This window comes from Bufo gargarizans, chromosome 5 (assembly GCF_014858855.1).
Source record: "Bufo gargarizans isolate SCDJY-AF-19 chromosome 5, ASM1485885v1, whole genome shotgun sequence".
In the NCBI taxonomy this organism is placed as follows: Eukaryota; Metazoa; Chordata; class Amphibia; order Anura; family Bufonidae; genus Bufo; species Bufo gargarizans.
Genome location: NC_058084.1, coordinates 463,968,919 through 463,981,853, shown reverse-complemented (window position 1 = coordinate 463,981,853; position 12,935 = coordinate 463,968,919). Strand labels below are relative to the sequence as shown.

At 48.1% G+C, this 12,935-nt stretch overlaps 1 protein-coding gene across 1 annotated transcript; it reads right to left on the bottom strand.

The window, feature by feature from the left end:
* Window positions 1-253: 253 nt before the first annotated feature.
* Window positions 254-4,045, bottom strand: LOC122939648 (E3 ubiquitin-protein ligase UHRF1-like). The gene has a single exon (XM_044295777.1). The coding sequence runs from the start codon at window positions 3,935-3,937 to the stop codon at window positions 1,679-1,681; it is 2,259 nt and encodes a 752-aa protein (XP_044151712.1). The 5' UTR covers window positions 3,938-4,045; the 3' UTR covers window positions 254-1,678.
* Between the last annotated feature and the right edge of the window lie 8,890 nt (window positions 4,046-12,935).

Below are 12,935 nucleotides of genomic sequence, written 5' to 3'. Positions count from 1 at the left end.
AGTCAGCAGCACCTCAGCCTTCTCACTGTTTACCGCCAGCCCAGTGACGTCACGACTTGTATCAACTTGCCTGGGCGCGGCTAAGCTCTGTTCACTTTAATGGAGCTTAGCCCCACCCAGGCCAGTTGATACTAGTCGTGACGTCACTGTGCCAGCTGTAAACAGTAAGGAGGCTGTGGCGCTGCTGACTTCTCAAACAGCTGATCGGCGAGGGTCCCGGGTGTCGGACCCCCGCCGATCAGATGCTGATGATCTATCCAGATAGATTAGTTTAAACAAAGTGCAGAACCCCTTTAAGTTAGCCCTGATATATAAACTGAATGCAGCAGTACTTCTCTTCAGGCTATGGCTCTGTAGCTGTTGTGACACTACAACTCTCAGCATGACTGAATGCAGCTGGGAGCTGTAGTTTTGCAATAGTATAAAAGCCACAAGCTAGAAACAATGCTTTCTGCAGCTGTTACAAAATTACAAATCCCACGATGCTCTTTGCTGTAGAGCTGGAAATCCACTGCGATAAGATTCCCAGAACCACAGCCACTTACCAGCATTACCACGTTCTAGCACTATACACATAACCCCTTTAAAAAGGGAATCCATCACCACCAAGGTAAACATTAGGGATTAGCAAATAGACTTCGGATGAAACATTCGCATAATACTTTGTTTAAATACTGTATGGAGTGAGCGCTCCGTACAGTATTAGAATGTATTGGCTCCGATGAGCGGACGTTATTACTCGCGAGACTTCATAAATTAATTTGTACTTAAAAAAAATAAAATTCCCCAAACTCAGGTTTAGTTCCAAAGAGTTCAGGAGTTTTTTTATTTATTTATTTTACAGTAGTAATTAATATATTTAATTATGCAGTCTCGCAAGACTTCACAAAGTAACAACTTCGGCTCACCTGAGCCAATACATTCTAATACTGTACGGAGCTCCTGCTCCATACAGCATTTAAACATATTATGCAAATAGACTTTGAATGTTTCATCTGTAGTCGATTCGCTCATCCCTAGTGGACAGCACATAAGGAATCCGTATCACCATAAATTTTTTTCCCCATTGTCCCACTGTCAGTCAAAGCTGCGCTGAAATATACTGGACTGATGCGCTAATATAGTAGGGAGGACTCATGTATGCATGCACAGCAGTCCTGACACTTTCAGTGTTCCGGTTATTTAAAGTTATCCCCCATCCTATAAAACTTAAGTCGTGGGGATCCTACCACTGGGAACCCCACAGACGCTGCAAACCCGCCTGAAATGAATAGAACAGCAGGTTGGGCATGCATGCGGACACTCCATTCGTTACTATGGGAGATAGCCGAAATCAGCGCTCCGTAATCAGTACAGCTGTAAGTGATGAACAAAATGCCCCGCAAGGTAAAAAAAAAAAAAAAAAAAAAAAAGTCATAAAAACAATATAGGATGCATAGATTCTCACATAGGCACTAAAAGAACACATAAGAGTGCTATGGTGGGAGAGGATACACAGAGGTAGAATACACAGAGAAAGTCTGGAGAGACGGGACAAAAGCAGAGAACGAGGGGTGGGGGGGAAGGGGCCAGACACAAAAGGATGACGTACTACATTGATAATTTAACCCCAGAACAGATAACACTAGGAAGAGCATGATTGGCTATACATCCTGGACAGCATTGTCATTGGGAAGCTCTACCGCCCCCTCTCGTAGCCGGGGAAGAGCTGGCTGAGAAGGGTCTGCAGGGGCTTGTTCACATGCATGTTGTGGTTCTTGCCCAGGTCGTGTCTGCAGGCCGGACAGTTGTACACTGAGGCTTTGAAGGAGCGGTCGAGGCAGCTCTTGCAGATGTTGTGCAGACACTCGGTGGTGATGGGCTCGTACACCACCTCCTGGCAGCAGATACACAGGAAGGTCTCCTCCACTTTGCTGATGAACTTCGGCCCCTCCTTCAGGTAGGACTTCACTTCATTCCACAGTTTTGTGTTCGGCTCATCCTTTTTGATCAGCTCTTTTTGCTCTGGTGTCAGTTTGTAGAATTCTACTTTAGTTTTCTTCGGGGTCCCAGTTGAGGGCGTCAGAGCTTTGGCATTCTCAGAGTTCCTCTTTCTCTTGCCTTTGCTTGGAGTCTCCTCCGCGCCATTACCACCAGCGTTTTCCTTCTCTCTCTCCTTGTTGGCGATGGATTCTAAGTAACCCGCAGGGTACTGCATGCTGAGGCCTAGTTTCTTCATGCGCTCTTTGCCCTCCCTGGTCCATGGTGCTGGCTCGTCGTCATCTCTCTTAAGTAGGTAGCGCCAAACAAGGAAGCCGGATTTGCCCTTTTCAGGCCAGTACTTCACCACCTTGTAGATGCCGTCGTACCGGTTGCCGTCCTCTGGGGCGTATTTGCTGTGTTTCCGCCCCTTGGCATTGCGCACAACACGCACGGGTTTACCCGCTTTCCAGTCCTTGGCGACTGCCCCTTGCTTGTCATTGATGGGGGCATTACAGTTGAGGGCCAGGGCCCGATTCGTGTTGGTGAGCTTCTGGTCACATGACTGCTCTGCCGTCCGCTTGTTCCCCGAGAGGTCACGACCTCCGCTCCCGGTGTAGGTAAACTCAGTCCCATTATCAGCATCATCCTCATAACCTCCCGCCAGCACCAAAGAATAGGAGCCATCGTGGCTTCTTCCGTGGATGCCGGCCACGTGAGGCCGGTGCACCCCCGCCTCACTGACCTGCACCCTGAACTTCCACATGGTGCCAACAGGTACGCCGGGTATCGGACCATAGTGATTGGACGGAACAATTGTGCATTCTCTGGAGCGCCCCACACATGCCATGCCTTTACCCCAGTCTCTCAGAGAGGATGAACTGGCAGACGCCATCTTGGCTTTCTTTTTGCTCTCCTTCAGCTTCTCACCGGCCAGCACCACCTCGCTGGTATCGTTCCTACACTCAGGGCAGTACCAGTCTTCATCGTCTTGGGGCAGAGAAGTAAGAGGAGGGTCAAGACAGAACATATGAAAGGCCATGTCGCACTCGTCACACAGCAGCTGCTTCCCGGGATCCTGTTTGCCCCCGCAGACGTGGCAGGCGCACATGCGGCACTTTGCCCTGGGGTTATCCCTGCAGTGCTTACATTCGGGACCATTCTGACGTTTCGGGGGAGGCTCTGAAGACTGGGCATTGCTGCCGGGCTCCTCAATCTTATAAATTTCATCCACAAATCTGATCCTGCAGTCATCCAGCGAGTCGCCCACCTGCCCCAGTAAGACTTTAGCGTACAGTTCTTTGATGGTCCGGGTGTCCCTCTTGCGGAGGATCTCAGCGTCATACCAGTAGCCCTTCTCCTTGGGGTCATCTGGGTTGTAGTTGACCATGACCACTAGTCCAGCACGCAGGTCCTCCCAGGATAACTTGGTTCTCGCCCGGGGTCTGACATCTTTGCCCGTCAGCTGCACCACCCCCTGCTCAGGATAGTCCTCGTACGTTATGTGGTAGATGACGTCATCAGCAGGGGTTCCCTGGGTCACACTGACCACCGCAGCCTCGAACCAGGCGCCCATGTGCAGGTCCCGGGCGTCCACCAGCTCCTTCACCCGGTACAGTCCGCGGGCGGGGGGCTCGGCGGGCGGCTGCGCCTCCTCCACCTCCGGCTTCATCTCTTCGGGATCAGTCTCGGACATGGGGGTGTCGTCGGTGTCCTCCGCGGAGACCGGAGCAGGGCCCGGGGGAGGCGGGAGCTGGCGGACCAGCAGCTGCACGATGTCATTGAGGCCAACGCTGTAATCAAAGAGCGTGTGTCCGTCCTCCATCTGCTTCCCCCGGTAGAAGAGCCGCTGGCGGTCCTGCTCCACCCCGAACACCTCATGGATGCGCTCCCGCAGCTCCTCCACCTTGGTCAGCTTAGACAGGGAGTCAATGCGGTGAGTCTCCCGGCCGTCCATGGTGCGCACCTGGATCCACATGATTGCGGCAGCTGCTGCTCTGAGGTGTAGTGATAGCGCTGTGTCGGGTGTCTCTGTTCAGGCGGCTAGGCTGTGGCCCGGGTTCTCTCGGCGTGACAGGGCGCTACACAGGCGAAGTGCGTACAGAACTCCCGCGCTCTTTAGTTGGCGCGGTTTATAGTTTGGCGGGAAACGGACCCGTTCGCCGATGATTGGCTGTAGGAGAGCCAGCGGGGCGGGGTTATGGGAGATAGCCCGCCCTGTCACGGCTTCCATTCACACACCTCAACTCCATTTCCGCCTTGCGTTCTGTGAAATTCCTGAATTCTTAACCCCTTATGGACCAAAGCAGTTGTTGTTACGCCGATGTTGCTGTATTTATGAGGGATGAGTTATTTTTTTTTTGGCAGCGTTTTGAGGAACATGTATTTAACGCAGATAAAAAAAAAAAAAAAAAACTCGGACACTTGCGTCTTCTGAAGTAAACTGAACTTCTTATACAGCGGAGGCCTCCTGGTGTACACAGCATAATGCTTATCAGGCCCCAGTCATCGAAACTGTTCTCTGCTCTCACAGAAGCCATCCAGAGCTCAGCTTTCACAGAAACCAATCAGAGCTCAGCTTTCACAGCAGCCAATCAGAGCTTAGCTTTCACAGAAACCAATCAGAGCTCAGCTTTCACAGCAGCCAACCAGAGCTTAGCTTTCACAGAAACCAATCAAAGCTCAGCTTTCACAGAAGCCATCCAGAGCTCAGCTTTCACAGAAGCCATCCAGAGCTCAGCTTTCACAGCAGCCAATCAAAGCTCAGGTAAAACAACAGCCAATCAGAGCTCAGCTTTCATTTTACCTCAGCAGTATAAGAAATGAATGAGGCCTATAGTCTCCTACCCTGGCAGTGGTTCTTGTTCTGGAGGACAGTATTGGTGTGTGTGTGTGTGTGTGTGTGTGTGTGTGTGTGTGTGTGTGTGTGTGTGTGTGTGTCTTCGGGCTGACCCACCTGAGGATCCACCAGTGGGGCCAGGCTCTGATGCCATAGTGGGCCCCAAAGGTCCAGAAAAAAAAAAATATTTGGAGCCAATAACTTGCCCCTAATAATGCTTATAAGGCCTCAGTCATCTAAACTGTTGCCCATAGCAACCAACCACATCTCTGCTCTCACTGAAGCCAATTAGAGCTCAGCTAAAACTGCAGCCAACTATAGCACAGCTAAAAGAGCAACCAACTAGAGCTAAGCTTTTACAGCACCCAACCAGAGCTCAGCTTCACAGCAGCCAACCAGAGCTCAGCTTCACAGCAGCCAATCAGAGCTCAGCTTTCATTTTACCTCAGCAGTGTAACAAGTGAATGAGGCCTATGGTCTCCTTCCCTGCCAGTGGAGTGGTTCTCGTTCTGGAGGGCAGTAGTGTTGTGTGTGACTCTGGCGTCGGACTGACCCACCTGATGATCCTTCAGTGGGGCCAGGGTCTTGTACCATAGTGGACCCCCAAAGGTCAAGAAAAATATAACTTTATTTGAATCAAAATCTTCTTTGAATTAGGCCTCATGCACATAAACTTATTTTCTTTCGGTGTCCGTTCCAATTTTTTTGCGTATATGGAACCATTAATTTCAATGGGTCCGCAAAAAAAAGCGGACGTTACTATTGTGCATTCCGTTTCCGTATTTCCGTTCCGCAAAAAATAGAACATGGCCTATTATTGTCCACATTACGGACAAGGATAGTACTGTTTTATTAGGGTCCAGCTGTTCCGTTCCGCAAAATACGGAATGCACACGGACGTCATCCGTATTTTTTGTGGATCCGTTTTTTGCGGAATGCAAAATACATACGGTCGTGTGCATGAGGCCTTAGACTTTTGATGATATGGGGTTTGGGCCCCTAAAATTTGATGGCCCAGGGAACCCTAGTATGATATTTTGTGCGTGTCCATATTGTGAGAGTGGACACCCATTCCCCCCAAGAACACACAATTGGTCAGTTTCCAGATCTAGTTGTTCTAATAAAAACATTACATACTGTTTGGTGTGTAAGTGGCGTAATACAGGAACCAAGTGTTCGGACATCCAGTGTATAGATCATACCAGTGTATTACTGTATTGCGGCGGCAGCAGGGAGCGCACTGCGTCATAGCAACCAATGATGCCGTGCGCTCCTGCTCTCAGCAGGAATCCAGCCTGTGGTTCCACGGACCGCTCACGGCCGTGTGCATTCGGCCTTAGGATGAGAGAAGTAATCGACACAAACTGATCCTAGCAGGTGCACGTATTGTTGAGTGATGAAATCACTTCACCTGAAGCCAATACGAAGTGTCAGGAGTCTGCTGCGTATTGCTACTGCATACTTACCAACGTTTCGGTTGGTAAAATCGGGGCATATAAGCCCCACCCCCCAGGAACACCCAAATCCCTGCAGAGAACACACACTTATGGGCCGAGTTTATGCTAACCCCGCCCATTTTTTGTGCCTAGGACTGTCCCGCCAAATTCGGAATAGTTGGCATATATGCTACTGTATGCGATTGTGGACGGACATTTAGACCCGTCACGACCTGTCATGTCCGATGAAGCGCGTTTCCATCTAGCTGTATTGTGTAAATTCACAGAATTGGTCTGGGCACATAGAAAATTCACACAAGCTGCACCAACAGCCTCTGCACGATCCAAAAAACGGTGTTTCGCGTGCGGCTATGGGTACACAGTAAAAAGACGTCTTCCAGCATTTCGATGCACAATTATCAGATAATGAGCGTGAGTATTGCATATATCACCACGACGGGACGACTTGCTATATATCGCATGTGTCCCTGTGCCGAGTCTATGCGGCATTCACAGGAGAATGTGTGGTGAGCAAAGGGTTGTGGCCTCCACGGTCACTAACCCTAAGGCCTAGTTCACACTTCAGTGTTTGGTCAGTGATTTCCATCAGTGATTTGTGAGCCAAAACCAGAAGTGGAGCCTCCATAGACATTAGGTAGAAGGGAAAGATCTGCTCCTGTTCTATGTTTAGAGCTGCACCTGGTTTTGGCTCACAAATCACTGATGGAAATCACTGACCAAACACTGAAGTATGAACGAGGCCTAAGGGTATGCAACTGTTATCTGTGGGGTGACCTGAAATTTAGGGTTTGTGAAACGAATACCCAGAAAGTCTGTGAAGGTTCTCATTCATCCAGGTAATACGTCAGAGTAAGGCCTAATGCACACGACAGTATTTTTTCACGGTCCGCAAAACGGGGTTCCGTGATCCGTGTCCGTTTTTTCTTCCGTGTGTCTTCCCTGATTTTTGGAGGATCACCAGACCAGAAAAGTGAAAAAAAAAATCTAAGTCAAGTTTGTCTTGAAAATGATAGGAAAAAAACGGACACGGATCACGGGCGCGGATGACAATCTTGTGTGCCTCCGTGCTTTTTCACGGACTCATTGACTTGAATGGGTCCGCGAACCGTTGTCCGTCAAAAAAAAATCGGACAGGTCATATTTTTTTTGACGGACAGGAAACGCGGATCACGAACGCGGATGACAAACGGGGCATTTTCTGAGTTTTCAACGGACCCATTGAAAGTCAATGGGTACGCAGAAAATCACGGAAAACTGAACAACGGACACGGATGCACATAACAGTCGTGTACATGAGGCCTAACTGGACTTGTATTTTTTCTCCATACCCAGATTCAGACTGGTGGGCCCCAAAGGCCCAGAAGAAAAATCACATGTGGAGCCTCTTTGAAGCTAATCACTTCCCACGTCCCATGAAAGATCTGGACTGCAGACTGGCCATTTCAGTACCCGGATCCTTCTCCTACGCAGCCATGATGTTGTGATTGATGCAGAATGTGGTCTGGCATTATCTTGTTGAAAAATGCAGGGTCTTCCCTGAAAGATTGAATAGTAGTTTAATATTCTAAAAACAAACCCCTAAAATACACATAAAACATACAACAAAAAAACATACATAAAAAAATACATAAAAAAATATACATCATGTTTTATGTGTATTTTAGGGGTTTGTTTTTAGAATATTAAACTACTATTTAATCATCCATACAGTGTTTCCCTCTTGAGTGTGCCCCCTCACTTCTATATACGTGAGGGTAGGACCGGAGGGTGAGCACCTATCCATACAAAATAGGGGTGAGCCGTTGTATTCCATTTATTGTCTTCCCTGAAAGAGATGACGTCTGGATGGGAGCATATGTTGTTTTAGAACCTGAATATATTTTTCTGCATTGATGGTGCCTTTCCAGACATGCAAGCTGCCCATGCCACACGCACTCATGCAACCCCATACCATCAGAGATGCAGGCTTCTGAACTCAGCGTTGATAACAACTTGGGTTGTCCTTGTCCTCTTTGGTCCGGATGACATGGCGTCCCAGATTTCCAAAAAGAACTTCGAATCGTGACTCCTCTGACCACAGAACAGTCTTCCATTTTGCCACACTCCATTTTAAATGATCCCTGGCCCAGTGAAAACGCCTGAGCTTGTGGATCTTGCTTAGAAATGGCTTCTTCTTTGCACTGTAGAGTTTCAGCTGGCAGCGGCGGATGGCGCGGTGGATTGTGTTCACTGACAATGGTTTCTGGAAGTATTCCTGAGCCCATTCTGTGATTTCCTTTACAGTAGCATTCCTGTTTGTGGTGCAGTGTCGTTTAAGGGCCCGGAGATCACGGGCATCCAGTATGGTTTTACGGCCTTGACCCTTACGCACAGAGATTGTTCCAGATTCTCTGAATCTTCGGATGATGTTATGCACAGTTGATGATGATAGATGCAAAGTCTTTGCAATTTTTCGCTGGGTAACACCTTTCTGATATTGCTCCACTATCTTTCTGCGCAACATTGTGGGAATTGGTGATCCTCTACCCATCTTGGCTTCTGAGAGACACTGCCACTCTGAGAAGCTCTTTTTATACCCAATCATGTTGCCAATTGACCTAATTAGTGTTAATTGGTATTCCAGCTCTTCGTTATGCTCAAATTTACTTTTTCCAGCCTCTTATTGCTACTTCTCCCAACTTTTTTGGGATTTGTTGACACCGTGAAAATTTGAATCAACGTATTTTTCCTTTAAAATTATACATTTACTCGGATTAAACGTTTGCTCTGTCATCTACGTTCTATTACAAATAAAATATTGACATTTGCCATCTCCACATCATTGCATTCAGTTTGTATTCACAATTTGTTTAGTGTCCCAACTTTTTGGGAATCCGGTTTGTACATCTACCCGCATATTTTGGCCACAACGTACCATCACAGCATTAATATACAAAATGCACTTTCTAACATAAATGGAGAAGCGGCAAAATAGAAAAACTTACCTGCAGACCAATATTGGGTTTAGGATTTGCGCCCATTTAAGGGCAAATTGTGGGTTCAGCATTGATATACAAACAAGGAGCGTGATATATACACTCAGCAAAAATATAAACGCAACACTTGCGGTTTTGCTCCCATTTTGCATGAGCTGAACTCAATGATCTGAAACATTTTCTACGTACACAAAAGACCCATTACTCTCTAATATTGTTCACAAATCTGTCAAAATCTGTGTTAGTGAGCACTTCTCCTTTGCCGAGATAATCCATCCCACTTCACAGGTGTGGCATATCAAGGTGCTGATGTCACGGATGGTGTTGCAAAAAGCTGGAACTTATAAATAAACATCCGACTGGCTTGATACCAAACTAAGGAGCATATGGGTGAGCCCTATAAAACCCCTAGAGCTCTCCTTGACTGCTATGCCCATGTAAAGGTCTTAATGGTAGACGATTGCATGCCCTCGTACCTTATACTATGTGACACCTGAAAACCCTATAATAGTGAGGGGACATGACCACTGGCTCCCTGCACTTAATACGGACGGAGTCAGGGTCACCTACAATCAAGCCAGCAAGGAACCACAAATAAAGGAAACAGCCTTATCTGAGGAATCAGGAGACGCAGCCTCCAGCAGAGAACACAATCCAGGAAGTAGTATAAACCGCAAAGTGAGGCAGTATGGGAGGGAATATAAAGGGAGACAATCAGTGCAAATAGGTGACAGCTGGGAGCAGGAAAGGAGATGAGAAAGTGAAACCAAAACAAAGAACATCATACAACAGGTAGAGAAGAACGTCTGCCAGACCTTCTCACAGAGCTGGCGGTGACAGCTGATTAGACAGCATGAATATTGCACAAGTGTTCCTTAGACTTCCCACAATAAAAGACCACTCTGAAATGTGCAGTTTGATCACACAGCACAATTCCACAGATGTCGCAACATTTGAGGGAGTGTGTAATTCGCATGCTGACTCCAGGAAAGTCTACCAGAGTCGTTGCCCGTGCAATGAATGTTCCTTTCTCTACCATAAGCCGTCTCCAAAGGCGTTTCAGAGAATTTGGCAGTACATCCAACCGGCCTCACAACCGCAGACCACTTGTACCCACAGCAGCCCAGGACCTCCACATCTAGCATGTTCACCTCCATGATCTTCTGAGACCAGCCACCCGGACAGCTGCAGCAACAAATCGGTTTGCATAACCAAAGAATTTCTGCACAAACTGTCAGAAACCATCTCAGGGAAGCTCATCTGCTCGTCGTCCTCATCGGGGTCTGGACCTGACTGCAGTTCGTCGTCGTAACCGACTTAAAGCGAACCTTTCACCTCATTTTCACTTTATAAACTAGCAACAGTACCTTATAGATTATCTTGAGTGTGTTGTTATCCATGTTACTGCCGCTTTCCTGCGCTGTTTATTCATAAAAAAATCGTCTTATAAAGTTCACATTTCGTGCTCCAACAGTCAAGCAACAAGTCAAGGGGGTAGCCTCTCCTCTGGCCGTACCGCCCCTGCCCTAACGCCGCCTCTATGCCTTGTAATTGACAGCCGGCTCAGTCGCCGGGACTGCGCTTCTGAATCCTGCGCATGCGCCGTCCTCCTCATTCGCCGCTCGATCCTGTCTTTCTGGCGGACACAAGCGCGACCATGTAACAGAATCGCGCATGCGCCGTACGCGATGCCTGCCTGTCTGCTCTCCCTCCCGTGCGCGCGCTCCACTATCTTCAGGCGAATGAGGAGGACGGCGCATGCGCAGGATTCAGAAGCGCCGTCCCGGCGACTGAGCCGGCTGTCAATTACAAGGCATAGAGGCGGCGTTAGGGCAGGGGCGGTACGGCCAGAGGAGAGGGAAGGGCTACCCCCTTGACTTGTTGCTTGACTGTTGGAGCACGAAATGTGAACTTTATAAGACCATTTTTTTATGAATAAACAGCGCAGGAAAGCGGCAGTAACATGGATAACAACACACTCAAGATAATCTATAAGGTACTGTTGCTAGTTTATAAAGTGAAAATGAGGTGAAAGGTTCGCTTTAAGTGGGCAAATGCTCACATTCTATGGCATCTGGCACGTTGAAGAGGCGTTCTGTTCACGGATGAGTCCCGGTTTTCACTGTTCATGGCAGACAACGTGTGTGGCATCTTGTGGGTGAGCGGTTTGCTGACGTCAATGTTGTGGATCGAGTGGCCCATGGTGGCGGTGGGGTTATGGTATGGGCAGGCATATGTTATGGACAACGAACACAGGTGCATTTTATTGATGGCATTTTGAATGCACAGAGATACCGTGACGAGATCCAGGGGCCCATTGTTGTGCCATTCATCCACGACCATCACTTCATGTTGCAGCATGATAATGCACGGCCCCATATTGCAAGGATCTGTACACAATTCCTGGAAGCTGAAAACATCCCAGTTCTTGCATGGCCAGCATACTCCCCGGACATGTCACCCATTGAGCATGTTTGGGATGCTCTGGATCGGCGTATACGACAGCGCGTTCCAGTTCCTGCCAATATTCTGCAACTTCACACAGTTATTGAAGAGGAGTGGACCAACATCCCACAGGCCACAATCAACAACCTGATCAACTCTATGCCATGGAGATGTGTTGCACTGCGTGAGACACATGGTGGCCACACCAGATAATGACTGGTTTTCTGACCCCCCCCAGATTTCAACATGTTCGATCCTCTGTTCTCAATGAAATAAGTTGCTGCCACTGGGGTCTCCCTATTGAAAACACATGCTCACTTGGCCAAGTGTAGCATGCATGTAAAGGAGGACTAGAAGGAATAGCTGTCTACTGAACAAGTGGGTTATTCCCCTCTCCCCAGTGAGAACACATGCGCACTCGCTGAGCCCAGGACACAGGTATTGCGGGGGGAAGGGGAATGGCCGTTAATCAAGCACTCATTTGATAGTCATTTACATAGTGTACGACCACCTTTAGAATGACCCTTTGTGTTCTGGTGTTCCTATCCCGCCTCAAAGTTTTAGGTTTAGTTAAAACTCTGGAAGGTGGAGCTGGTTTCCAGAGGGGTGAAGAACCTGCGGGTTTTCATCCAGTGATTGTTGGGTCTCCTATAAGGTGCATCATTAAGCCCCATGGTACACTCAGCATTTACAAACTACCACCGTGTGTAGATCCATTCTGCACAATGGGCTTTCAAATGCTAAAAAGGCGAAGAAGGAGCGACCCCATGTCTCACGAACTACTCCACTTTTAGGGTCCATTCGCATGTCCGCATTTATGGATCCACATCTGTTCTGCAATTTTGCGGAACGGGTGCGGACCTGTTTATTTCAATGTGGCTTCAAAAGATGCGGACAGCACACCGTCTGTTGTCCGCATCCGTAGTTCCATTCTGCGGCCCCACAATAAAAGATAGAGCAAGTCCTATTCTTGTCTGCAGCCACAGACATGAATAGGCAATTCTATCACAGGGTCGGCCATGTGCAGTCTGCAAAATGCGGAACGCACATGGCCGGTATCCGTGTTTTGTGGATCCGCAATTTACAGACCACAAAACACTTGTGGACGTATGAATGGACCATAATATGAAGCCTTATTAACCTGTCCACATGTTTTTGAAAGGTAGGAGGAGACACAACCCCAGTGCACCAGGACGACCACTGAGCCTCTGGTTTTATTCATATCAAATTCCCTTTATACGTAAAAGAAGAATTGACTCA

What these genes read in the sequence shown, in the direction of transcription:
- LOC122939648 (XM_044295777.1), bottom strand. Translation starts at nt 3,937, where the DNA reads ATGTGGATCCAGGTGCGCACCATGGACGGCCGGGAGACTCACCGCATT.